General features: G+C 61.8%; 2 protein-coding genes across 2 annotated transcripts; both read right to left on the bottom strand.

Annotated features, from left to right (window-relative positions):
* Positions 1-757: 757 nt before the first annotated feature.
* LOC120411322 (protein-arginine deiminase type-1-like) lies at positions 758-8478 on the bottom strand. Its single transcript, XM_039565640.1, is given in 18 exon segments — positions 758-820; positions 822-992; positions 1106-1234; positions 1599-1678; positions 1891-1984; positions 2075-2219; positions 2690-2838; positions 2998-3105; positions 3188-3299; positions 3927-4030; positions 4108-4286; positions 4402-4527; positions 5482-5599; positions 5686-5747; positions 5833-5905; positions 6313-6342; positions 6344-6494; positions 8315-8478. Coding segments are annotated over 18 exon segments (1986 nt in total). The 5' UTR covers positions 8407-8478.
* Positions 8479-9673: 1195 nt separating this feature from the next.
* Positions 9674-22416, bottom strand: LOC120411321 (protein-arginine deiminase type-1-like). Its single transcript, XM_039565639.1, is given in 18 exon segments — positions 9674-10024; positions 10152-10277; positions 10571-10650; positions 10876-10971; positions 11137-11170; positions 11172-11280; positions 14179-14330; positions 14416-14523; positions 15058-15108; positions 15110-15182; positions 15743-15846; positions 15926-16101; positions 16703-16828; positions 16907-17024; positions 17762-17823; positions 19116-19185; positions 19639-19813; positions 22282-22416. Coding segments are annotated over 18 exon segments (1986 nt in total). The 5' UTR covers positions 22374-22416; the 3' UTR covers positions 9674-9790.
* Positions 22417-27530: the final 5114 nt, after the last annotated feature.

The following is a 27530-nucleotide window of genomic DNA, read 5'->3' as shown; positions in this document are numbered from 1 at the left end:
AATTGGGAGGGGATGGGAATGGGCAGTGGGACCCTCCCAGTATCCCTCGGGAAGCCCCAGCTCCGGGATCCAGCACGGGGAGGGCCTGGAGCTGCTGGAGGAGGCTCCGGGATGGGCTCAGAGGGACGGAGCAGCTCCGCTGGGAGAGCTGGGGGTGCTCCCCTGGAGAGGAGAAGCTCCAGGGAGAGCTCCGAGCTCCTGGCAGGGCCCGAAGGGGCTCCAGGAGAGCTGCAGAGGGGCTGGGGACAAGGCACGGAGGGCCAGGACCCAGGGAATGGCTCCCGACTAAAGGGGGACAGCCTGCAGTGGGGGATTTGGGATCAATCTTCCCTGGGAGGCTGGCGAGGGGCTGCGATGGAATTCCCAGCGCAGCCGCGGCTGCCCTGGATCCCTGGCAGTGCCCAGGGCGGGGCTGGACGGGCCGGGAGCAGCCCGGGACGGGGGTGGGAGCTGTCCCTGCCCGGGCCCTCCACCCCGTTCCACGGCTCCGTGCGTGCTGTCTCCGCGTGGGATTTCTCCGCGTGGGATTTCTCCGCGTGGGATTTCTCCGCGTGGATTTCGGCCCTGCAGCCCCACGCGCTCCCGCTCCCCCCCGGTTCCACCAGCCCAGCGTCCCCCCGTGCTGGGAGAGCTCCTCCCCAGAGAGCCCCGAGAGCCCCGCCAGCCGCAGCCCCGATTTATTCCCGACACCGAAGGCACTTGGCAGGGCCGGGGGAGGATTTGGGGCCGGAGGAGCCGCGGCGGCGCCGGGGCCACCTCAGGGCACCACGTGCCACCACTTGAAGGCGAAGGGCTTGCGGCGCACGTTGGTGCCGCAGTGAAACGTCCCCCGCCAGCACGTGGTAGGAGAAGAAGTCGTCGATGAAGGTGCAGGAGAGGCCCAGGGGCTCCAGCAGCTCCCGCACGCGCTGCTCCAGGCAGCACCGCCCGCCCACCGCCGGCCCGAAGGGCTTGGGGATGCCCAGGTGGCGGCCCAGCACCAGCATGTTCACCTGCGGCAGCGGGATTCCCTCAGGAACCGCGCTCCCGGCGCGCCGGGCTCGCCCGGGGACTCGCCCGGGGACTCGCCGGGACTCGCCCGGGGCTGCGGGGCTCGGGCTCTCACCATGTCTGGGAAAAAGGCCTCGGCCCCGGAGGCGACGTCGCCCTGGAAGAGCTGCGGGATGTCCAGGATGTCCGGCTCGGCCAGGCCCAGCGCGCGCTTCAGGATGTCCCGGTTCCAGCTGATGCAGCTCTGGGGGGACGGGGAGGGTGAGAGGGAGGGAGGGACAGGGACGTGGACAATGGGTGGGACACGGAGAGGGACAGTGGGGTGGAGAAGGGGGAAGTGCAGGGACAAAGGGAGGGAAGGAGGGACAGGGGGACAAAGGCATGGACATCAGGAGGGGCAGGAGGATGGAGGGAGGGATGGACAGAAGGGTGGACAGAGGGAGGGAGGGATGGACAGAAGGGTGGACGGAGTGAGGGAGGGATGGACAGAAGGATGGACGGAGGGAGGGCCGGAGCGACGGGCAGCCGGCTGGAGAGGGGGCTGGTGATGGACGGGGGCACCGAAGGACGCCCAGGGGCCGATGGAGCCTCCGGCTCCCCGTCCTCACCTGGGCGTAATTATTGAACCTGCGCAGCCCCTCGTTAGCCAGGATCTCGTTTATGGTCGGCTTGGGCACCTTCTCCAGCCCTGCGGCACAGGGAATTCCCCGCGCTGGGATCCCGGAGCTGCCCCGCCCCAGGGGCTCCCTCCCAGCGGGAGCCAAACCCTGCAGCTTTTCGTTAACTCCGCTCCGCCCCCGCTCCCCAGCCGCGTCCCGGGCTCCGTCCGCCTCCCCCACCGGATTTTGCAGGAAAAAGGGAAAATGAAGCCCCGGAGCCCCGTTTTCCATCCTGCCCTACCCTGGAACATCGCGGCCTCGCCGAACCCCTCCTCCTGCTTCTCCCTGAGGAGCTGGTAGCAGGCGCTGGGGCTGGCCAGGAGCAGCCGGAATCCCTGCGGGGCGAGGGTGGGGAGGCCTTTAGGGTCTCGTCCCGCTTTTTGCCCCACCCCGGGATCCGGGATTCGGGATCTGGGATCCGTTACCTTCCGATCGGGCGCGGGGACAAAGGTCAGGAACTCGTCCACGTGCCCGACCTGGAGCCAGTCCGAGAAGAGCTCCACGGGCGCCTGCACCTTCTGCGCCACCAGGAAATCCCGCACGGCCTTGGCCATCCTGCGGCCGCCGAGCCTGGGGGGCACCGCGGGTCGGGGGGCACGGGGGGAGCCCACCCCGAACTCGGAACTTACTCCCAGCTCGGAACCGACCCCAAAATGGGAACTGACCCCAAACTGGGAACCGACCCCGAACTGGGAACTGACCCCGAAATGGGAACCGACCCTGAACTCGGAACCGACCCCAAACTCGGAACCGGCCCCAAACTCGGAACCGATCCCAAACTGGGAACTGGCCCCGAACTCGGAACTGACCCCAAACTCGGAACCGACCCCAAACTGGGAACTGACCCCGAACTCGGAACTGACCCCGAACAGGGAACTGACCCCAAACTCGGAACTGATCCCAAACTGGGAACTGACCCCAAACTGGGAACTGACCCCAGACTCGGAACTGACCCCGAACTCAGAACCGACCCCGAACTCAGAACCGACCCCAACCAGGGCCAGGAAATCCTTTTTGGGGGCTGCCCTGGCCCGCCTCACCTGGGGAAGCTGCTGCCGATCAGGATGCGCCCCAGCGGGTACTCCTTGCCCCGCACCGTCACGGGCGGGCTCACCTCCAGATTCCCGAAGGAGTCCAGGCTGGAAGCGCCCTCCGGAGCCTGCCGGGCCACGTAGCCGAAATCCGGGCCCTGGGTGGGGGGAAAATGGGAGGAAACGGTTAAAGAAGCGCTGGGGCTTCCCGAAAGCGTGAGGAACGAAGGGATCCATCGAAGGGATCCATCGAAGGGATCCATCGGGGTTTTGGGCGTGGCCAGGCCGGGGCTCAGCAGCGGGAAGGGGCTGGGTACCAGGATGCTCCTGACGGGAAAATCCTTCAGGCCGCGGTCGCGGGGCGAGTCGAAGACCACGGGGAAGGTCTTGTGGGGGGCCTGGACGTAGCCGAACTCCAGCTCATCCTGGGAAGGGACGGAGCGGTTTTGGGAGCGCGCCCGGAGCCGCTGCCCGCCCGAGCAGGGGCCGCGCGCCGCCCGCTCCCACCTGGATCCAGCGGTCCTGGCGGTTCTGCGGCGGCGGGCACACGGTCAGCGGGCACTGCGCCCGCTCGGCCAGCGCGGCCACGGCCGCCACGAAGCCCTCGTTGTCATCCACACTGCGGGGAAAAACGGGATTCGGGGGACGAGGAGATGGGATTTGGGGGAGAAGAAATGGGATTGGGGGGGGAAATGCAGGATTTGGGGGAAAAAGGGGATTTGGGGAAAAAAGGGGGATTTGGGGAAAATTAAAGCAAGATTTGGGGGGGAAAATTGATTTGGGAAAAAAACAGGATTTGAGAAAAAAACTCAGATCTGGGGGAAGAAAAACCAGGATTTCGGGGGGAAAAAAGGGATTTGGGGAAAAAATGGGATTTGGGGAAAAAGAAGGGGATTGGGGGAAAAAAGAACAGGGTTTGAGGAGTAAGAAAATGGGATTTGGGGGGAAAAAAGGCGGGATTTGGGGAAAAAAAACAAACAGGGTTTGAGGAGAAAGAAAATGGGATTTGGGGAACAAAAACCAGGATTTGAGGGAAAAAAAATAGGATTTGGGGAACAAAACCCAAGAGATTGGGGGTAAGAAAAAAACAGGATCTGGGGAAAAAAAACGGGATTTGGGGAACAAAACCCATGAGATTGGGGGTAAAAAAAAAAACCAGGATCTGGGGAAAAAAAAGAACGGGATTTGGGGAACAAAAATGGGATTCAGGCACAAGAAAGGGGATCTGGGAGCAGCCAGCACCCACCCGCACACGAAGACCTCCAGCGGCGCCGCCGTGTTGGGCGTCATGATCCAGGGCGCCACGCGGAGCACCACGGTGTCCGTGAAGATCGGCGTCTCCGGGAGGCCCCTGGCGCGGTGGCACAAACGCGGTTGGGGCCCTGGCCCGGCCCCGCCGCGCCCCCCGCCCGCCCCGGGGCCGGCACCTTGTCGGGGCTCTCGAGCAGCGTGGCGTGGAAGGACACGAGGCCCGAGAAGCCGACGTCGGGGAAGGCCAAGCCCTCCACGTAGAAGACGCTCTCGTGCTGGTGCCGGCCCGGGCGCACGCTGTAGGCGAGCTTGGGGCCACCCAGCACGTGGCGGAACTCGCCCAGCGCCGCGCTGCCTGCGGGACAGCGACGCCTCGGTGGCCCCCTCGCCCCCCAAAGCCGTGCCCCGGAGCACGGCCCGGGAGGAGAAGGGCCGAGCCCGGCCCGAGGAGCCCCGCACCGGGCACTCACTGCCGCTGTAGAAAACCCCGACTTTGTCGGCGTCGCCGAAATCCACGTGGAGCAGCAGGCGGTGCCCGGCGAAGATGGGGTGGGGCCCGCGGGTGCGCAGCAGCAGCTGCGACATGTCCTTCAGGTCTGCGGGCACAGCGGGAAACGTGAGCGGGCAAACGGGGCGGGAACGGGGCCTGCCGGGCTGGGAAATCGGGGGGAAGAGGGAGAATCGACGGGAAAGGGGGGAATGGGCGTTTCTGGCTGCGGTGGAAAGGGGAAGTTGAGGGGGAAGTGGGGAAGTTCGAGGAGAAGTGGGAGAACGGGGGGTTCTGGGCTGTGGAAGCAAGGGGAAAGTGGGGAAATGGAGGGGAAGGTAAAAAAATTGAGGGGAAAGTGGGAAAATTGGGGGGAAAGTGGGAAAATTGAGGGGAAAGTAGGAAAATTGAGGGGGAATGTGGGAAAATTGAGGGGAAATGTGGGAAAATTGGGGGGAAAGTAAAAACATTGAGGGGAAAGTGGGAAAATTGGGGGTTCTGGGCTGTGGAAGAAAGGGAAAAGTGGGAAAATTGAGGGAAAAGTGGGAAAATTGGGGGAAAAGTGAGAACATTGAGGGAAAAGTAAGAACATTGAGGGAAAAGTGGGAAAATTGGGGAGAAAGTGGGAAAACTGTGGGTTCTGGGCTGTGGAAGAAAGGGGAAAGTGGGAAAATTGAGGGAAAAGCAAAAACATTGAGGGGAAAGTGGGAAAATTGGGGGTTCTGGGCTGTGGAAGAAAGGGAAAATTGAGGGGAAAGTGGGAAAACTGGGGGGAAAGTGGGAAAATTGGGTTTCTGGGCTGTGGAAGAAAGGGGAAAGTGGGAAAATTGAGGGAAAAGCAAAAACATTGAGGGGAAAGTGGGAAAATTGGGGGAAAGTGGGAAAATTGGGGGAAAGGTGGGAAAATTGGGGGTTCTGGGCTGTGGAAGAAAGGGAAAATTGAGGGGAAAGTGGGAAAACTGGGGGGAAAGTGGGAAAATTGGGTTTCTGGGCTGTGGAAGAAAGGGGAAAGTGGGAAAATGGGGGGCCAAGCAGGAGAGCGGGGTTCTGGCGGTGCCAGCACCGTCGTAGGAGCGCACGGCGCTGTCCTGGCTGTCCAGGCCCTCGGCGCCGGGGTCGTCGCGGTCGCAGTTGACCAGCAGGACGGCCCCGTGTCCCTCGGGACCCCACGTCCAGGTGGTCTGGGGGGACACGGAGCGGGGCTGGGGCTCGGCCGGGAATTCCCGGGTCCCGCCGGGCTCCGGGGGCTCCCGGCCCCTCGGGATACCTTGTCCAGCAGCGTCCTGCTCACGGCCCCGCTGCGGTTGACGTCGGCGTCCAGCGACACCTCTGCGGGACGGGACGGGACGGGACGGGGTGGGCCGGGGGAACGCGCGGGGAACGCGCGGGGTTTGGGGCCGTCCCCCCGACTCACCCACGCAGGTGAGGTACAGCAAGGCCCTGCCCACGGGCACCGCGCCCGCCTCCCTGAAATACGAGACCCTGACCTGCAACGAGGAGCGGCAGCTCGGCACGGGGCGGGGCCGGCTGGAACGCCGGGATGCGGCTGGAACGCCGGGATCCGGCGGGAATCCCAACAGCCAGTGGGAATCCCGGATCCAGCGGGAACCCCGGATCCGGCGGGACCCCGGCACCCAGCGGGAATCCCGGATCCAGTGGGAATCCCGGATCCAGCGGGACCCCAGCACCCAGCGGGAATCCCGGGATCCAGCGGGAACCCCGGATCCGGCGGGACCCCAGCACCCCGCGGGAATCCAGGATCCAGCGGGAACCCCGGATCCAGCGGGACCCCAGTACCCCGTGGAAATCCCGGGATCCAGCGGGAATCCTAACAGCCAGCAGGAATCCCGGGATCCGACGGGAATCCCGGATCCGGCGGGACCCCAGCACGCACCTTCTCGTCGCCCACGTCCTTGCTGAGGCTGGTCCATGGCCAGCAGCAGCTCGGGGCCGGGCGCCAGGGGCCAGCGACTGACGCTCGAGGGCAACTTCACGCTCTGGGAGTCGTGAACCACCCAGAGCCGCACCCCTGGCGTGCCCTGGGCTTGGAAGGACACGGCACCCTTGGGAGCGGAGCTGGAAGGGGGAAAAGCGGTCAGGATCCCGGGAATGGTGAGGGCGGGAATGGGAATTCTGCGAGGAGTCGCTGGGAGGAGCGGTGGGAAACTCAGATATTCCCAGAAAATGCAATTTCAACAAGTCCTGCAATGTGGAATTGGGGTAAAACCTTCAACGGGGAACCAGTGCTGGGGTTCAGAACATCGACGAGTCCTGGCAATGCAACTATTCCTGGAAAATGCAGCTGCAGCAAGGGCTGCGATCTGAAACTGGGAGAAATCCTCCAACGTGCAACAAGTCCTGACATTTCAAATGACCAAAAGTGCTGCAAAATGCAACAAATCCTGGAAAATGCAGCTGCAACAAGTCCAGCCATATTCAATTACGGTAACTCCTTCAATATGAAACACATCCTGCAATTTCGAATATCAGCAACTCCTGGAAAATGCGAATAATCCTGGAAAATGCAGCTGCTGCAAGCCCTGAGCTGTGGAATTGTTATAAAATCTCCAGTATTATCAAATCCCCAAATTCAGAGTAGCAAGAGCTCCTGGGAAATGGAAATAATCCCCAAAAATGCAACCGCGGGGAGCCCTGAGATGTGAAACTCTGGCAAATCCTCCAGCGTGGAACCAATCCTGAAATGCGGAACAGCAGCAGGTGCTGGGAAACGCAACTGGACCTGGAAAACGCAGCTGCAGGAGGTGCTGCGAGGGAAATGGGGATAAATCCTCCCGCGTGGAACAAATCCTGCCACAGTCACCCAAACCGCGGCAAATCCCGCGGCCTGGAATTGCATCAATTCCCTGGACACGCGGCGAATCCCACAAAACGTGAGGAGAGCCGCTCCCGGAAAAGGCAATTCCGACAAATCCCGCCAAAGGCGATTAAAGGCAAATCCCGCCCGAGCCTACGAGCCCTGGAAAAGGCGACGGCGCCGAACCCGCGATACCCACGGCAGGAATCCCTCAAAAAACCCCAAATCCAGTGATTTTCCAGGTGCAAAGCGCTCCCCGTCCCGCCGTGGGAAACGGGAATAAACGGGAATAACCCGCACAGAGATAACCGCAGCCATCCCTCCGGAACGCCCCAAATCTCGGACTGAAATCCGCCAGCCTCCCGAAGGCAGCGGGGACGGAACCCGGCCCATCCCGCGCGGCTCCATCCCGGAGCTGCCCGGCGAGGATTTGGGGCTCGGATCTCCCCAAAATCGGCGTTTCCGCCGGCGGCAGCGCCGAGCGGGGGCCGGCCCGGGCCAAACCCCGGCGCTGCGCAGGTCGGAGCTCGCCCCGCCCCGGTTCGGGAGGCCGCGGGCGATGGGCCCGGAGCGAATCCGGACCCGGGAGGAGGAAAACGCGGCTCCAGCCCGGGGCAGAGGGGAAAATCGCAGCCCGGGGCAGCGGTGGGGACGGGATGGGAGGGAGGTGAACCCCGAGCTGCTGCGGGCCGGAGCGGGGTTTGGGGAACAAAGAGCCGAAGCCGCTGCCCGGGCGCTCTCGGATCTGGGCTGGGGCCAGGGAAGCGGCTCCGCATCCAGCGCCGGGAGGGGCCGCGCGGGTTTCGCTCTCCGCGCTCCCCCGAAAGCAGGAAATATTTATTATTTCATGGGCCGGGATGCGCAGCGCAGCCTTAAAACCCCAAAAAGGGCTTTTGGCAGCCCAGGCGCGGCAGAACCCCTCCTGGAATGTCGCGGTCCCGCCGGAGCCTCCCCTTCCTGCCGGGACCCCCGGGAGCAGCCCCGCGGAGCGGCCGCGCCGCCCCCTCCCCGCCGCGCGCTATTCCCGGCCTTGCCCTGATGGGATAAAGGGGGAAAAGCGGCTTTGCTGCCCCGCGCTCACCCGCACACGTCCAGCGACAGCTCGGTGCCCAGCACGCACACGGTGCTGGTGGGGCGCTGCGTGGACAGCTGGACACGGCGCTGCTGGGCCATCGCGGCCGCCCCGGGCACCCTCGGGTGCCGCGCCCGCTGCCAGCGGGGATTTATAAAGCCGGGCTGCTGGGAGGGGATCAGCCAAAGCCCGGCCTAATCCCACCTCCAGGACTGGGTGTGCGCGGGTCCGGCCGGAGCGGGGATGGGAGCGGGGATGGGAAGCGGCCCGGGACACCCACGGGATGCTCCGGGGGGCTCCGGGGGGGCTCGGGGCTCCGCTCAGCACAAAGGGACGCGGTGCGAGCGGTCACCTCCGACCCACGCCGGAAGTATCCACCGCGACACCCGAGCCGGGCTGGGCCCGCGCCAGCGCCGGGCTCGGCCGGGTTCGGTTTCTGCTCCTGAAGGGTTTTTTTATTCGTTCAGCCGGGACAATGCGCTGGAATTCTCCCCTCCCTCGGGGAGGGCTGCAGGTGCGGAGTGGGCGCTCGCCCGGCTGCTCGGGGCGCTGCCGGGGATGTCACCTGCGCCGGGGACAGCGGACCCCCGGCCGCTTTAATCGCCCTGGTTTTAATTAAATCCCCCGCCCGCGCGGGGCAGAGGGAGCCCTTTGTCCCTGCAGCTGTTCCCGAACCCCCTCCCCGCGGCGTCACGCGCGGCCCGGATTCGATGTCGCTCCTCGGGGCCGGGAATGTCGGCAGGGACACAGCCCCGGGGAAATGGGGTTAGAAATCCGCGTTCGGGGCAAAAAGAGGGCGGGGGAGCGGGATGTGCGGGAGCATCCCCTCCGCAGGTCCCGGGAGTCGGAACCGGAGGTGCAGCTACGCCGCAGAAATCCTGCGGGGGAAAGCAGAGGCGCCCAGAACAGCAGCGGGGCTGCGCGGGCCGAGCCGTGCCCGGGGCACCGCGCGGGTGTCGGCTCCCGGGGCGCTGCCAGGCGGGTGCCAGGCGGGCACGGGGAAGAACGCGGAGACAAAAGAGCGGAGGGAGACGGAAGTTCCCTCCTGGAGAAGGTGCGGAAAGGTAACGAGGAGGGCAGGGCGGGTTCCTGCAGCCCGGGACGGGGGCAGAGCCAGGTTCCCCAGCAGGAAGCGTTTTTTGGCCGAAACAGGGAATTTTGGGGGGTGTTATCAGCTGCAAACCCACAGCCAGGGACTCCGTGACCCCGCAGCAGTGGGATGGGGTCTGCGCCCCTCGGAGCAGCCCCCTCACCCCGCAGTGCCACCCACCAATCCCAAACCAACCCCCGTGCTCCAAACCAGGCTCCAAAGGACATTTCGGCACCGGGAGAGGAGGGAGGGAGGAAGGACGGGAGACGGGGAAGCGCTGCCCCCTCGGTGCCCGTGAAGCTTTATTGGCCAAACCCGTGCTTCGGGTGCTTTTCCGGCGCAGGAAATGCGCCTTCCCCGTGGTGCAGGAAATGCAGGACCCGCCCGGGGCCACCTCAGGGCACCACGTGCCACCACTTGAAGGCGAAGGGCTTGCGGCGCACGTTGGTGCCGCAGTGAACGTCCCCCGCCAGCACGTGGTAGGAGAAGAAGTCGTCGATGAAGGTGCAGGAGAGGCCCAGGGGCTCCAGCAGCTCCCGCACGCGCTGCTCCAGGCAGCACCGCCCGCCCACCGCCGGCCCGAAGGGCTTGGGGATGCCCAGGTGGCGGCCCAGCACCAGCATGTTCACCTGCGGCAGCGGGATTCCCTCAGGAACCGCGCTCCCGGCGCGCCGGGCTCGCCCGGGGACTCGCCCGGGGGCTCGCCCGGGGACTCGCCCGGGGACTCGCCCGGGGCTGCGGGGCTCGGGCTCTCACCATGTCCGGGAACAGAGCGTCGGCGCGGGAGCCCGTGAGCACGAAGAGCTGCGGGATGTCGATGATGTCCTGCTCGCTCAGCCCCAGCTCCTGCTTCAGCAGCTCGCGGTTCCAGTCGATGCAGCGCTGGGGAAAGGGCCTGGAGCTGCCATCCCAGCCCTCCCGATGCCACCCGCTGGATCCCGGCTGGATCCTCATCCGCTCCCAGTCCCACCCCATCCCTGAGAACAGCCGCCCCCTGCATCCCCTCTCTCCCTTCAGCTGCCACCTCTGCGTCACTCGGGGCGTGGATCCCTCTCCTCGCCCACTCCGGGCACTCCGGCCATTCCCAGGAACCCCCAATCCCCTCCCTGCGCCCAGGAATCCCCCCTGGAACCGAGGAGAGGGAATCCCCCGCAGTCCAGGGATCCCAGACCCACCTGCACGTGCCGGTTGTCGCTCCGCAGGGACTCATCCGCCAGGATCTCGTCGATGCTCTTCTTCTCGGTGCCCTTCAACCCTGCGGGCGTGGGGGCATGAGGGATAGCGGGAAGGGACGGCGGGAATGGGCACTGGGAAGGGACAGAGGGAAGGGACACTGGGAATGGACAGTGGGAAGGGGCACCCGGAATGGGCACTGGGAAGGGACAGCGGGAATGGGCACTGGGAAGGGACAGCGGGAATGGACACTGGGAAGGGACCCGGGAATGCCGTCCCACAGGGCCGTCCCTCAGCCAGCCCTCACCGATGAACTGCGTGGCTTCCCCGTGGCCCTGGCGCTGCTTCTCCCTGAAGAGTTGGTAGCAGGCGTTGGGGCTGGCCAGGAGCAGCCGGAATCCCTGCGGGACAGAGCCCGGCGGTCAGCCCTGGCTGGGGGGGTGAGAGCCCCAGGGCCCGGCTGGGAGGCACCGCGGCCACCCCAGCCCCGGCCCCCGGATCCCCGCGGAGGGCAAACGGCTGGGAAAGGGGGTTTGGGGGGCTTGGGGGGGCTGCAGGGGTCGGCACTTCCTGTCGAAGGCAGGGACGAAGGTGAGGAACTCATTCCACGTGGCCCACGGTCAGCCACTCCGAGTACACCTCCAGCGGCGCCTGCACCTGCTGCGCGTACAGGAAATCCCGCACGGCCTTGGACATCCTGCGGCCGGACGCCCTGCGGGCACAGCGGGCAGCGCGAGCTGGACAGTGCGAGCTGGACGGGGCAGCCCTGCCCGGAGCTGCCCCAGAACTGCCCAGAACTGCCCCAGAACTGCCCCAGAACTGCCCCAGATGCTGCCAGAACTGCCCAGAACTGCCCCAGAACTGCCCCCAGAACTGCCCCAGAGCTGCCAGATGCCCAGAGCTGCCCCAGAGCTTGCCCAGAACTGCCCCAGAGCTGCCCCAGAGCTGCCCCAGAACTGCCCCAGAACTGCCCTAGGTGCCCCAGAGCTGCCCCAGAACTGCCCAGAACTGCCCCAGAACTGCCCCAGAACTGCTCCCAGAGCTGCCCCAGAACTGCCCAGAACTGCCCAGAACTGCCCAGAGCTGCCCAGAACTGCCCCAGAACTGCCCCAGAACTGCCCCAGAGCTGCCCCAGAACTGCCCCAAAACTGCCCCAGAACTGCCCCAAAATTGCCCCAAAACTGCCCCAAAACTGCCCCAGAGCTGCCCAGAACTGCCCCAGAGCTGCCCCAGAACTGCCCCAGAACTGCCCCAGAACTGCCCAGAACTGCCCAGAGCTGCCCCAGAACTGCCCCAGAACTGCCCAGAGCTGCCCCAGAACTGCCCAGAACCCCAGAACTGCCAGAACTGCCCAGAACTGCCCAGAACTGCCCCAGAGCTGCCCCAGAGCTGCCCAGAACTGCCAGAGCTGCCCAGAACTGCCCAGAGCTGCCCCAGAACTGCCCAGAACTGCCCAGAGCTGCCCCAGAACTGCCCCAGAGCTGCCCCAGAACTGCCCAGAACTGCCCCAGAGCTGCCCAGAACTGCCCCAGAACTCCCCAGAACTGCCCAGAACTGCTCTCCCAGAGCTCCCCTTCCCAGAACTGCCCTTCCCAGAACTGCCCTGCCCAGAACTGCCCAGAACTCCCCCTCTCCAGAGCTCCCCTTCCCAGAGCTCCCATTCCCAGAACTGCCCTGCCCAGCGCTCCCCAGCGCTCCCATTCCCAGCGCTCCCATTCCCAGAGCTCCCATTCCCAGCGCTCCCCAGCGTTCCCATTCCCAGCGCTCCCATTCCCAGCGCTCCCATTCCCAGCGCTCCCCAGCGCTCCCATTCCCAGCGCTCCCATTCCCAGAGCTCCCCGCCGGCCCTCACGAGGAGCCCCACTGTTATCCCGTTTTCCTGGGAGGAGGCTGGAAAAGGCCCCGGCTGTGCTACGGACATTCACGGGTTGAAGTGCACAGAATAATCGAAATTATAGGTGGTTTATGCTAATACGGATTTATCTGCCTGATGCCTCAATTATGTGTTATTATGTCTGTTATGTATGGATATATCCCTATATTACATATAAAGTCTGTTTATAGAGACAAGTTATATAAATATATATTATATATATATAAAATATAAACATGTTATATAAATATATATAAAATATATAGATGTCATATAAATATATAAATATATATATACAACTTATATAAATATATATAAAATGTATAAAATATAAACGTTCTATAAATATATAATATATATACAAGTGATATAAATATGTATAACATATATAATATGCACATGTTCTATAAATATATATCATATATAGTACATACGTGTTATATAAATATATATGATATATAATATATGATATATATACTAAATATATTTAGTATATATAAATATATATTGCTAGATCCCTACATTATAGAAATATATCAATATATCTCCTGTGTTTCAGATAAATAAATCCATATATCCCTACATTTTCCATAAATACATCGATATATCCCTATATTTTCCCTGAATACATTGATATATCCCGATATTTTCCATAAATGCATTGATATAGCCTAATATTTTCCCTGAATGCATCGATTTATCCCAGTATTTTCCCTGAATGCATCGATATATCCCAATATTTTCCAGGAATACATCCATTTATCCCAATTTTTTCCCCGAATTCATTGATTTATCCCAATATTTTCCAGGAATACATCGATATATCCCGATATTTTCCTGGAATGCACGGATGTATCCCAGTATTTTCCCTGAATGCATTGATTTATCCCAATATTTTCCAGGAATACATCCATTTATCCCATTTTTTTCCCTGAATGCATCGATTTATCCCAATATTTTCCAGGAATACATCGATATATCCCAATATTTTCCTGGAACGCATCAATGTATCCTAATTTTTTCCAGGAATACATCGATATATCCCGGTATTTCCCGGAATGCACGGATGTATCCCAGTATTTTCCAGGAATACATCGATATATCCCGATATTTCCCGGAATGCACGGATGTATCCCAGTATTTCCCAGGAATACACCTCTAGGCCACGTCCATCCCTCGGGATCGCTGCACTCCGCGCCCCGCTCAGCTCGGGCACCTTCGGGTTTAGGTTTTCCCCACCCCCGACATTCCCAAATCCCTCCTTCCTGGGATGCGGGGGCGAGCTTTCCTCAGCCAGGCGGCAGCGGGGAAATGGGAGGGCGTTAATTAAACGCCGGGCGCTAATCAGGGCCGGCCGGAGCCCCGGGGCGGTTCGGGCTCGCTGCTGCTTTTCCCGACAATGCCGTCCTTTGTGGCGGCTCCGGACGGAGCTCTGCTCCCCCGGCGCCGCCAAGCGCCGCCCGCCCCGGGCACAACAATAATTCCCAGTCATCCCGGATCCCAGCCTGTCCCGGATCCCCCGCTGCTCGCCTCGAAAGAGCAAATCCGAGAGCCGGGACGTGCGGGATTGGGGCGAAACGGGGCGAAAACGGGAGCGGCGGGGGGGTTTGTGGGGGCTGGAGGCACAGCCGTGGGGTTTGCTGGTGAAATCTGGGATCTGATGGGGATTGGGGCCCGGGGTCCGCCCCGGGGAGGGTTTCGGGGCCGGCCCGCGCTGCACGGGGAGGGGCGGCTCACCAGGGCAGGGGGCTGCCGATCAGGATCCGTCCCAGCGGGTACTCCTTGCCCCGCACCGTCACCGGCGGGCTCACGTCCAGGTTCCCGAAGGAATCCAGGCTGGTCACGCTCTTCCCGGGGGGCTCCCGGGTCACGTAGCCGAAATCCGGGCCCTGGAAAAGAGGGAAGCGGTGCCAAGGACCTTCCACGCGGGCGGGTTTTGGGGCGGAATAAGGGGATTTCAACGCAAGGGCGCACCAGGATCTTCTTGAAAGCAAAATCCTTCAGGCCTCTGTTCCGGGGAGAGTCGAAGACCACGGGGAAGGTCTTGTGAGGAGCTTCCACGTAGCCGAACTCCAGCTCATCCTGTTTTGGGAAGGAGAAGAGGAGAAGGAGGAGGAGGAGGAGAAGGAAGGCTTTGGGGGGTGATAGCAATCTCCACGAGGGATGTGGGGAGGGTGGGGCAGGACATGGGACGAGCCTGGCAAAGCCCAGCCTAAACCAGTGGGGAGGCTCCTGCCCGGCTCTCCCGGGGTGACGCCGCAGCCAGGGCGTCCTCCTGGGGTTCCCCTGGCAGTGGGGACCCTCCTGGAAAGCCCCATGGGGTCCCTTCTGCACTGGGGTCCCTCAAGCCGTGGCCCGTGGGGTCCCTCCTGCACTGGGGTCCCCCTTGCCATGGGGTCCCTCTCCCGACGAGGTCCCTTTCCCGGTGCCCCGCTGCGTCCCCGGTGCCAGGCCAGGCTCCCTGGGCACTGTCCCCGTCCGTGCCACCACTCCCTGTGCCTCAGTCCCGGTTCCCCGGTTCGCTCCTGGCATTCCAGGTGCTCCCCAAGCCACAGGGGTGACACCGGGAGCCCGTGAGGGACCCCGAGAGCCCGGCGTGAGGCCGGCGTGGCTGACCTGGATCCAGCGGTCGCTGCGGGTGTCCTGCTCCGAGCACACGGTCAGTTTTGCAGTTGGCTTTCCTCAGCAGCGCCCGCAGCCCCTCCATGAAGGCCTCGTTGGAGTCCGAGCCCTGCTTGATGCTGGGGGGACGGGCAGGGACTGGGGCTGCGAGGGGATCACGGGGAGACCCCACAGCCCTGGCCCCGCAGCTCGTTCCTCGTTCCTGAGCACCCCGGGCAACGCTCCTGCCTGGGATTGGAGCTGGAGAGGGAACTGCAGCCTTTCTCCTTGGGATTTAAACACCCTGGACCTGGAGAGGGAACTGCAGCCTTTCTCCTTGGGACTTAAACACCCTGGGCAACATTCCTGAATGGGATTGGAGCTGGAGAAGGTCCTGCAGCCTTTCTCCTTGGGATTTAAATGTCCCTGACCTGGAGAAGGTCCTCCAGGATTTTTCCTTGGGATTTAAACACTCTGGGCAACATTCCTGAATGGGATTGGAGCTGGAGAAGGTCCTGCAGCGCTCCTCCTTGGGATGGAAATGACTCCCACAGTGCCAGCTGGCTCCCTTCCCAAATATTCCCAGCAGGGAATGCCCAAACCCTGGCTCACCGACGGCTGCCACTCAGCCCGGAAGCGTCGGGAACTCCTCCCTGGGGCATCCCCCAGGGCAGGACATCACGGGGGACACCCCTCCTACCTGCACACAAACACCTCCAGAGGCTGCTGGGTGTTGGGCGTCATGATCCAGGGCGCCACGCGGAAAACCACGGTGTCCGTGAAGATCGGCGTGCCCGGGGAATCCTGCCGGGGCCGGGACAGAGCTCGGGAACTCGGCCACGGGGGGGTTCAGGAGGGCGTGCGTGGGGCCGAGCTCCCGTACCTTGTGGGGCACCTCCAGCAAGCTGGCGCTGAAGGACACGAGGCCGGAGAAGCCCCTGTCGGGGAACGCCAGCCCCTCCACGTAGAAGGTGCTGTCCCCGAGGCCGGCGCGGTCCAGCACGTAGGAGAGCTTGTCCGGCCCCAGCACGGGCTTGTAGTGCGGGTGGGAGTCACCGCCTGCAGAAAGCCCCAGTTCCCAGCCCCGATTCAGCCGCGGGCCCGCAGCGGGGCCACGCCGGCAGCAGGAGGAGGTGGCCGGTGCCAGAGGGCGGCAGAGGAGCGGGCGTGCCTCCTCCTCCTCCTCCTCCTCCTCCCTGGGAACACACTTGGCCTCGCCGGGACGAAGAGGGCTCCGTCCCCTCGGGTCCAGCCCTTTCAAGGTGCGTGGCTCCGGCTGAGCATCTAATGATACCCTTGGCTCCCCTGACCTGATTTTCGGCGCGGAGCTGCCAGGGATCCGACTGTTCAAAGGCGAAGGGCACTGCCCCACGGGATGGGCTGCTTCGCTGCCTGGATCCCTGCCCGAGCCAAAACAGCGCTGGGAGCCGCGTGGGGGTTCCCGCTCCATGGGAACGCTGGAATTCCAGCACCCTCGCTGGGAAAAGCCTCTTTGGAGCCTTCTCCCCCTTGATTTTTCCCCATGCAGCCCCACCTTGTGCAACAGCAGAGGGGCTTTGGGGGTAAAGGAGCGTTTACAGCACATTGGGGTGCCCCAATGGACAAACCCTGTGGGGCCGGCTCACCTGGGGGTCCTGCAGGAGAGGGGGAAGGTACTCACGGGTGGCGTGGAAAACCCGCACTTTGTCCGCGTCGGTCTCGGGGACGTGCAGCACCACCTGGTACTCGGCAAAGACGGCGCTGGGCCCCTGGGTCCGCAGCAGCATCACGGACATGTCCTGCAGGTCTGGGGCACACGGGGGACACGGAGGGAGGGGATGGAAGTGGGAAAGCCCCCAGGGAGCCCCTCAGGATCGCAGCCTACCTGCCGGCGTCCGTATGTCCGCCTGGCCGCTGTCCGTGCCCCCCGCGCCGGGGCTGTCCCGGTCACAGTTGACCAACAGCACGGCCCCTTGTCCATCCGGGCCCCACGTCCACTTGGCCTGGAGGAGAAGCACCAAGAGAGGACGGGAGCACCATTTCCCCCATCCCGGGCCGAGGAAAGCCCCGCCGGCTCGGAGGGGAGCCCGGCCACGCAGCGAGGAGACGCCAGCGCCGCTTCCAACCCCGCTCCACTTCCCAGCAGCCGCTTCCAGCAGGGCCTGCACCGACTGCTCCCAGATCTTATCTTCCAACGAGGCTGGAGGCGCCTTCCAGCCTCGCCTGGACACGGCTGCAGCGCTTGTGGAAGCTCAGCCCATCTCGATAGCCAATTTGCGCCGCCGATCGGGCTGCGGTTAATTAGCCCGGCTTAAGTGCCTGGGCTCATGCAGATGTGTGGCCAAAGGGGGAAATCTCCTGCTGCTTGCCAAACTCATTTAGCGGCACCTTTGGGGCCCAAAAAGGAAAAGAAAAATAGAAGAGAAGAAGCAGAAGCAGACGAAGATGAACATGAAGATGAAGATGAAGACAAAGAAGAAGGAGGAAAAAAAGAAAAAGAAAAAGAGAAAAAGAAGGAGAAGGAGAAGGAGAAGGAGAAGGAGAAGGAGAAGGCCGAGTGTTTTCTCCTGTGGGATCCTTGGTGCCGGGCTGGAGCCGCGGGAGGTTTTGGCGTGGAATAGGCTGAGGATCTGCCGGGTCGTTTCCCTTACGCAGACACCGCCCAGCTCCCTCTCCCTCCTGGAGATGTTCCAGGAAGAGGCTGCGAACGGATCCGGCCTCCCAGCAAAGCTCTCGTTACCTTGTCCTTGCCTTTGCTCTTCACTCGGCCACTCCGGCTCACGTCCACGTCCAGGGACACGTCTGGAACAGCAAGAGAGCCACGGGCAGGGGGATGAGCTCTCGGTGCCGCTTTGGGCTCCTCCTCGGCGCTGTCCACGAGCGACCCCACACCAACCCCACCTTCGCGCCCCAAAGCTGCTCCAGACCCAACAATTCCAAGCGTGACAAGAAAATCCAACCCAACGGCTTTCCCACGACTTTCCCTCTTTGATCTCCAGCTGTCTCCTCTCCTTTTGGTTCCCCCAGCAGGGACATTCCCCACTTCTTGGCAGATATTACATTTTCATGGCGGATTTTACGTTTTCATGGAATATTTTACGTTTTCATGGAATATTTTACGTTTTCACCGATTTCCTTTCGACTGTTGTGTTTTCCATGAAGCCAAAACGCGGCAGAGGCACACAAACGTGTTTTTGCCATAGCTGAGTGAGCTCCTAAATAATTCCTAGGGAATCTGAGAAGGGCTTTCCCTCACGGAGCTCTTCTTGCCCCAAGTTCCTGCCTCTGCTGCAGGGATCTGCCAGCGCCCTCATCCAAACCCCACCTCAGTCCTAACCCAAGAACTCCTCCGGATGGGACACACAGCGTGTGGAAAACACAGGGACTGAGGCAGAGCTTGTCCTTTCCTCGGCACAGAGAGGAGGACATGGAAAAGCTGGAAGGGAAACTCTAAACCTAACCAAGAGAAGAACATTGGGAAGGCAAAATCCCTGTGGCCAGTGGTAGCCCCAGACGGCTCCAGTGGGGCCCATCAGCCACGGGACGTGGGAAACCTTCAGCCTGTCCAGGGGCAGCTTTGGGAGGCGTAGGCACGACTTGAGGACACGGGAACGCCTCAGAAAAATCCCAAATTTAGGATAATTAATCCTTCCACGTGGAGGCTTCTGCATCCAGACTGGTTGTCTGGACTCCCTCTGCGGCCAGCAGGGGAAAGCAGGCACTTGGAGGGAATGATTCACCTCATCCCAGGCTCCTGAAACAGAACTCTAAAGCAGGTCAGGCACCGCTGTGGTGCCGATTCCTCTCCCCTCGCTGCCGCGGAGGGCAGAGCTGGGGGAGAAGATCTCCCGTGGATCCTCTTCTCCCAGAGGCACGGCCTTGGCAGGCCGAGGAGGACGCTCCGTGTGCGCCGCGGGCGGGGCCACGGCCCAGCCTCCGTCTCTTGTGCGCCATATAAGGCAGCGTAATCACGTTTTAATTATTTCCCTCTTCCTCGTCAGCATCGGTGAACACCCAAACCTTTATTGCGTGTGGCCCCCAAGGAATTCCACCCTCGTGGATCCCAAGAGATGAGGATTTCATGGGGCACCTACCGACACAGGTGAGGTACAGCCAAGCCACCGCCAGCTCGTTGCCCTCCCGGTTGTAGTAGGAAATCTTCACCTGCAGAGACATCCCCACGCCGTGACCCACATCCCACCGGGCTGGCGGCATCCCCGCCCTCCCAGGAGCCCGGAATGAGCTACCTGGGAAGGGCCCCACAAGGATCAGAGTCCAGCCCCTCCTGCCCAGCCAGCCGGGAGGTTCAACCAAGCCATCCTCCATTAACCACGGTTCTCCAAGCCCTCTGTGAAAATCGGGCACGGCAAAAGCCCAGCTTGGGATATCTTTTGTTGCCTGGCACCGACTTTTGCAACCGCCACAATGTCATCGTCACAACACCGAGTGGGATCTTCTCCTTCTCGGTTTCATTTCTCCTCAGTGCCAGTTACACAATTCTGCTCGAGTTGTTTCCCCCGAAAACCGCCCTGGTGTCAGCTTTACTGAGAAATCCTCGAGCTTTCCCAGGAAGTTTCCCTTATTTCCCCCACTTCTGGCACTCGAAAAGCACCTGACCTGGTTGTCGTCGATGGTCCTGCTGGTGCTGTCGATGGTCACCACCACCTCGATGTCGCGATCCAGGGGCCACCTGGAGTCGGCCGTGGGCTTTGTGGCGGGGCTGTGGATCATGTGCACCGTCACCGCCGGCGTGGCGTGCACGTCAAAGGACGCCGCACCCCTGGGGGTGGACCTGGAACACACCGGCCTTGGGTCAGAGACCACGGGAGCCAAATCCCGGAACCCGGAATTAAATCCCAGCCACGACTGGGTGGGAAGGGCTCCGAGACCATCCCTGGCTGATGAAATGTGTCCTCACGGTGTCACACGTGGTACCTCTGCGGTGGCGTTGAGCAAGCACGGCTCCCGCTGCAGCTCCGGCACGTCCGGCCGTGGTAAATCCCACGTCCGACCTCACTCCACAACACAACAAAACCCCCAAAACTCCAGCATCCCGTGACAAAACCCCGACGGGGGCGAGCCAGGATCATTGTAACGCCAGCCATGCGTGGGGATGGCTGTTGTGGGGCCATCCCGTGACGCGGGGGATGCTCGGGCTGGAGCGGAGCCTGGAGCTGGGCACGGAGCGCCGGCGCCCGGCTCCGTGACATCCTCGGGAGCCTTTGAAGTGCTGCTCCCTGCTCATTACAGCCGCTCCATCCCGGCAGCTCCGACCTGCTCCCGGCTCCCCCGGCCGCATCCCAAGGGGAGCGAGGTGGGAAACTTCACCAGCAAGAACATAAAACACAACATCAAAACCCCACCGCGGCAGATTTCGCACCGGTGTTGCTCTTGGCACGGCGTCGCCGGTGCCTGCAGCGGCTTGTGAGGAGATGAAAGCATCGCCCGGGCTTGGCTTGGCTCCCCCAGCAGGGACGTCCCCACTGCATGGCAGATTTTATGTTTCCATGGCAGATTTTACGTTTCCATGGCAGATTTTACGTTTTCACCGATTTCCTTTTGACTGTCGTGTTTTCCACGAAGCCAAAAGGCGTCGGAGGCACAAAAATGTGTTTCCACCTAGGAAATCTGAGAAGGGCTTTCCCTCACGGAGCTCTTCTTGCCCCGAATCCCGCCCCATCACTGGGGGATGAGGGATCCCGCGGGTTTGGGGCCGTTTGCTGAGGGTTTGCGGCCCTCCCACCTCAGGGGGCTGCCGGATCCCCAACAGGCTCCACGTTCTGCCCCAAACAGCCCAAAACTCCGTGCATCCATCACTAAATTCCCCCCAGCTGGTGCTCCCCAGGAATGAAATGATCCCATTTTTTCACTGGAAGAGCCTCCATCAGCTGCTGTTTGGGACCATGGCTCAAATTTGTTACCAAGAAGCCAAATTAGCCCATTTGCGGGCTCTGGCTCCATGTTTAAATAGGGCTGAGAGGGCTTTGAGGACAAAAAATTGCAGATATTAGGTTATCTATATTCCCATCTGAACGAGGAGGGGAAATGAGGCAGTTTTGGGGCAGCCAAAGCTCTCTGAGGGGGACGGTGGCACATCCTGGGCCGGCCCCAAGACACCATCCCAGTAATTGCGATGCCGACTGGCTGGGGCTGTGCTGTCTGTCATTAGAAATGTGATTTATTAAATAATGACACTGTAACAGCAGCGTAGGCACGGCCTCCTATCTGCCCAATAAACCTCCCCATGTTTCATCCTGGAAAAATCCCTTTTCCCGGCCCTGCCCGTGCACGGCCGCCGCTGGATTTTCCTCTGCCCGAGCCACGCGCTTCATTCTCGCTCCCGTTTTAGCTCCGAGTTGCTCGGCTGGAATTGCTCTTGCCCAATGTTCTCAGAGCCAGAAATAGACCCGGGCTTAGCCAGGGTGTGCTCAGGCTTTGCCTCCGAACCATCCCGGCCCGGCTCTGCCGCGACGCCTCGAGCCAACGTCCCTCCTTTGGATGAGCTCCCTGTGGGGCATCATCCCCAAAAATGAGCTCCCTGTGGGGCATCGTCCCCAAAATGAGCTCCCTGTGGGGCATCGTCCCCAAAATGAGCTCCCTCTGGGATTTCATCCCCAAAAATGAGCTCCCTGTGGGATTTCATCCCCAAAATGAGCTCCCTGTGGGGCATCATCCCCAAAAATGAGCTCCCTCTGGGATTTCATCCCCAAAAATGAGCTCCCTGTGTGATTTCATCCCAAAAATGAGCTCCCTGTGGGATTTCATCCCCAAAAATGAGCTCCTTGTTGGATTTCATCCCCAAAAATGAGCTCCCTGTAGCATTTCATCCCCCAAAATGAACTCCTTGTAGGATTTCATCCCCAAAAATGAGCTCCCTGTGGGATTTCATCCCAAAAATGAGCTCCCTGTGGCATTTCATCCCCAAAAATGAACTCCTTGTAGGATTTCATCTCCAAAATGCCAAAATGAGCTCCCTGGGGGACATCACCCCCTAAAACAGAGCCTTGGGGTGAGCTTCCAGTGGGACATCATCCCCTAAAACAGACCTTGGGGTGAGCTTCCAGTGGGACATCATCCCCTAAATTGGGTGAGCTCCCCGTGGGACATCATCCCCTAGAGCACACCCAGCAGGACCGGTCCCTCCAAACCCTCGGATGAACTCCTGACGGGCTCCGGCTCCCTCTCCACCTGCTCCTGCTCGGAACCGAGGGCAAACCCATCCCGTGGGAAGCGCCGGGACGCCCCGGTGCCGAGCCTTACCGGCGCGTGTCCAGGAAGAGCTCGGTGCCCCGCACGCAGACGCCGTGGGTGGCGTGGCTGGTGGACATCTCCACGACGTGTCGCGGGGCCATGGTGCCGCATGGGAAGGAGGCTCTGCCGGGCTTTGTGGGGAAACCAGCAGGACTGGATTAAAAGGCACGGGAAGGTAACTCCTCCTTCCCGGGATGACGGGGTTCGGCCAGGGGACCCTGGTCTCCACCTCCACCACCCCGCTGGGGAGATGGAGGAGATAGGGCAGCCCCCGGGGCACAGGGGTGCGATGGGGGGGTGGCAGCACCTCGGCGGGGGTTTGGGGGTGGTTGCCCTCTTTCTGTTCCTTCCCGGCTCCGTCTCACAGCCCACAGTTGGTGCAGAAGCCTTCCCACTGCCCCGGCAGAGCGGCGTGGCTGTTTGGGGTTATTACAGCGCTGTCATTAAAACCGGGCATTTTCTTGAAAACACCCCGAATTTTCCAGGCGGCCGCTCTCCGCGCGGGTGACTCACGGCCCCGGCTGCAGCAGCAGGGCCATGCCCGAGTAAAGCCGAACAAAAGGAAATGTTTGCTCAGGTTGGTCCTTCCCATCCCAACCATCCCGAGGACGGGAGGGACGGGGCAGGGAGAACTGGTTACGGGGCAGGCAGGGAAGGGGAAAACAACCAGCGGCCAGCAACCAGAGGCTTCCCGAGGAAATTAAAAGCTCTCCGTGGTTCACTCGGACCTCGAGGTCCGGGGGAATTGAGGGGTTTTAGGCCGAGATCCCGCAGGAAAATCCTCTCTGCCGGAAGGTGTCGGTGCCGGAGATGCCCGTCTCTCTCCGGGCTGTCCCGGAGGGTTTGCCTGCCTGCAAGGAAGGGAACCAGGCCAGATCCCCCCGGCTGCAGTGGCAGCGAGTTCCTGCCACGCTGAGGACGGAGGGAGCAGCTCCAGGGTGTCCTGCTGCTCCACGCCTCATCCCCCTGGGAATGGGTGGGACGTGCCGCAGGACAGGGAATGGGAAGGAGAGGCTGGGAAGGGAGAAACCCCTTTGGGGAGCAGCGGGAAAGGCGCAGGCGAGCCGGGCAGAGCTCCGAGGAGCCGGCCCCACCTCTGCACCGAGCTGCCCGTGCTCAGTCGGGGGAGCAGCGAATTCCCGGAGGCATCAAACCGCCGGGATGAGCCCAGGAAAGGCTCCGGGAAAGGGCTCCGGGATAGGGCTTCCGGGAAAGGGCTCCGGGAAAGGGCTCCGGGAAGGGCTCCAGGGAAGGGCTCCGGGGAAGGGCTCCGGAAAGGGCCTCCGGGAAAGGGCTCTGGAAAGGCACTCTGGGATAGGGCTCCGGGAAAGGGCTCTGGAAAGGGCTCCGGGAAAGGGCTCCGGGAAGGGCTCCGGAAAGGGCTCCGGGAAGGGCTCCGGGAAAGGGCTCTGGAAAGGACTCTGGAAAGGGCTCCGGGAAGGGCTCCGGGAAAGGGCTCTGGAAAGGACTCTGGGAAGGGCTCTGGGATAGGGCTCTGGAAAGGGCTCTGGGATAGGGCTCTGGAAAGGGCTCCGGGAAGGGCTCCCTCCCCCTTTAACTGCACCAAGCACCCGCAGCTCCGTGTCTCGTACCCAGGAACAGCCTCGGTAACTCGAGGAGCCCGGAGCAGCTGCCAGGATGCTCCAGCGGGGAACTGGTGCTGGTGGCAGTTCCTGGTGGCATTTCCAGGCTCTCCCGGAGCTCCCTCACTGGAGCCTGGGGATCAAGCCCCATTTTCCACAGCCCAGCACCACCCGCACTCCTGATGGGAACTGCGCTGGCTCTCCAGGCCTCCCTGGGGAGCAGAGCCCTCCATGGATCCCTGAACTGGGAGCTGGGATGGTGCTGTGGCCACGGCAGCATCATCCCCAGCAGAGCCGCAGGCCGGGCTCCCCACTGGAGGCTGCTGGTTGCACTGGTTTGCACTGGGCACGGGGCTGGGGCTGTGTCCCGATCCTGCTTGGCTGGTTTGGGCCGAGTGCCGGACAGGAACACACCTAAGGCCCGGGGGGAGCGGGACTGGGGCGCTCTGTGATCCGCAGGGAGGGGAGCAGATCCCAGCAGGTGGCTGGGATGTGTGTGCTTCCCAAAATCCAGCGGGAGCACATCCCTGAGCACGGGAGGGGACGCGGCCCCAAAACCTTTCGGGGCTGGGTGGGTTTTGCAGCTCGCTCCCAGCCCATCCCGAGCCGCTGCGCTGCTCACTCAGCCCCAAACAAACACCCCAAACACCCCAAACACCCGAGGGTTTGGGTGACACCTGCGCTCCCCCCTCTTCCTCCTCCACCTGCCGTGAGCTCCGACGTGCCCTGCTCAGGGACAGGAGCATCTGGAGTCACCCGGCCCATCCGGAGCCGAGCGCTTCTCCCTAATTACACCTTGTCCTGGGAAAGTGGCACATGATGGACGGGACCCCGCCTGTCCATCACATCCGGGGAGCTTGGGCAGCCTTTTCTGGGGGGCTGGCTTTGGCTTTCCCCAATTCCAGCCTCTTGCTTTCCCCAATCCCAGCCTGTTCCCAAATTCCAGCCTGTTTCCCAATCCCAGCCTCTTTCCTCCCCCAATCCCAGCTCGTTCCAAGCCACCCTTACACAAGACCCGCCCCCCCAGCTCCCCCAGGAGCCCCACTGCCACCCCGCTCCCTCCGGGGCGTTCCTCCTCGCCCATCCTGCAGCACCACTCTGTCAAGGAAAGTCTGATAATCTCCCTAAACCGATAATTACAGCTCGTTCATTAATTACTCTGCACGCGTAATTACAGGCAGGAGCCTTGAGAGCCGTGTCAGCCCAATGACCTGCGGCGGGGCGAGACATCCAAGCAGTTACCGAGTCCCGCTGGGCTCAGCAGGAGCTGCTCTTGAGGCTCTGCAGCATCCCAGGCAGGCAGCAAGGGATTGCATCCCCGTCCCGCGGGGAGTCCGGGGGAAAAGGGCACGAGGCCGGTGCGGAGCGTGCAAAATGCGCCAAAGCACCCCAAAAATCCCGCTCCGTCCTTTCCTCTGCGTCTGCCCGCAGGGAGACTCCAGACCTGCTCCTCCCAGAGCACAGCATCCCAGAAAAGCGCTTTTCCCTGCGGCTGGAGCCGGGCACGGCCCCCGCGCTCGCCCTGCCCACGCTCTGCCCCACAGGAAACGCGCTGCCCCATAGATCTCCCCACAGATCTCCCCATAAAGCCCCGGCCCTGCCCCACAGATCTCCCCACAAAGCCCCGGCCCTGCCCCACAGATCTCCCCACAGATCTCCCCACAAAGCCCCGGCCCTGCCCCACAGATCTCCCCATAGATCTCCCCACAAAGCCCCGGCCCTGCCCCACAGATCTCCCCACAGATCTCCCCACAAAGCCCCGGCCCTGCCCCACAGATCTCCCCACAGATCTCCCCACAAAGCCCCGGCCCTGCCCCATAGATCTCCCCATAGATCTCCCCACAAAGCCCCGGCCCTGCCCCACAGATCTCCCCACAGATCTCCCCACAAAGCCCGGCCCTGCCCCACAGATCTCCCCACAGATCTCCCCATAAAGCCCCGGCCCTGCCCCACAGATCTCCCCACAGATCTCCCCATAAAGCCCCGGCCCTGCCCCACAGATCTCCCCATAGATCTCCCCACAAAGCCCCGGCCCTGCCCCACAGATCTCCCCATAGATCTCCCCACAAAGCCCCGGCCCTGCCCCACAGATCTCCCCACAGATCTCCCCACAGATCTCCCCACAGATCTCCGCACACGCCCCGGCGCTGCCCCGGCGCCCCATGGCCCGATCCCCGCCCCTCCGGGCACGGTGGGGCAGGATGGGGCACGGGCACCTGCCGGCTCCTCCCGAGCGCCGAGGGCCAGCTCGGGGGGACCGCGGGGGACACGTCCCTCCCAGCCCGGCACGGGGATCGTCCCTGCGGCGGGGACACGGACCGGCCCCAGAGCCCCGAGCGGGGAGAGAAAACCCCCGCGTTCCCAGCGCCCGGAGAAGCCTCGGGGTTGTTCCCGAACCCCAGCGCCGGGATCGCTCCCAGCTCCTGGGAATTAGGGCAGGCGGAGCTGCCCCGGCTCATGCAGAGCAGCTCCCGACCTGATCCGGTTGTTAAAAACCCCAAGGAACTCCTCGGACCCGCCCGGCTCCAGCCGGGAAACCGCGAGGCAGCTCCAGGAACGAACACGGATCCCTCCCCAGCCCGGCAGCCCCGGGCACGGCTGCACCCCAAAAACCCCTCTGGTCTGCTGGCAGATCCCCCCTTGCAGCAGGAATTGAGGTTTATTCTCGCTGGCCCCAACACCGGCGGCCCCACAAAGGCCTCGAGACGCTGAGAGACCCTAAAAAGCTTTGAAAGACCCCCAAAGGCATGGAAAGACCCCAAAACAACTTTGAAAGACCCCCAAAGGCATGACGATACCCCACAACAGGTTTGAGAGACCCCAAAAGGCTTGCCATGACCCCAAAGAGACTTGAAAGACCCCAAAGAGCTTTGAAAGACCCCAAAGAGCTTTGACAGACCCCAAAGAGCTTTGGCAGACCCTGCATGGCTGGCCAGGAACCCCAAAGCGCTGCGAAGTCCCAGGGAAGCTTCAGGAGACCCCAGAGGGGCTGCAAAGACTCCGAGGAGAATCCAAAGAGTCCCAAAGGCTTCCAGGGACTCCAGGAGGCTTTGAGAGATCCCACCGGGCTCCCAAATCCCAAACCTGGCCCTTCCAGCCCCTTCCCCAGCTGGATCCAGCTGCACTCCTTCAATTTTGCCCCAAAATGGGACATTTCCCCCTTTTCCCTTCGCTTTGTTCCATGCTCCCAGGGAAGCCCCAGCCGGCCCAAGCCTTCTCCTTTTCCCGTTTCCTTTTCCCTTTTCCCTTTTCCTTTTCCTTTTCCTTTTCCTTTTCCTTTCTCTCTTTTTAAATTATTTCTCTCTCTGGTTCCTGTTCCACCTGTGTTTCTTACCCCTGGTGGGTTAAATAAAGAGGAGGTAAAGACATAAATTGTGATTTTTTTTTTTTTCAGAAAACTGAATAATTTCCAGCTGCCAGCAGGGTTGGGGTGTTAAACTGGGGGTCGTTTGACCGAAATCCCCAATTTTTAGGGGGAGCAAAGTGATTTTTATTTTCTTTTATTCCCCAGGGACATTTATCACCCCAAATCTCATTTTTGCACACACAGAAAAGCACCAAAACTTCCCCTTTTTTTGCGCTCAGCAAAGCCCTCGCTCACATCTGCTCAGGCCAGGGTTAAAAACAACCAACCCACTGGGATTCTTTTCCCCACTTCCCAGCTGGAAAACCGGA

Source organism: Corvus cornix, chromosome 27 (genome assembly GCF_000738735.6).
Source record: "Corvus cornix cornix isolate S_Up_H32 chromosome 27, ASM73873v5, whole genome shotgun sequence".
Lineage (NCBI taxonomy): Eukaryota > Metazoa > Chordata > Aves > Passeriformes > Corvidae > Corvus > Corvus cornix.
Note: the sequence above shows the minus strand (reverse complement) of the source record. Positions and strands in the feature narration are given on the sequence as shown.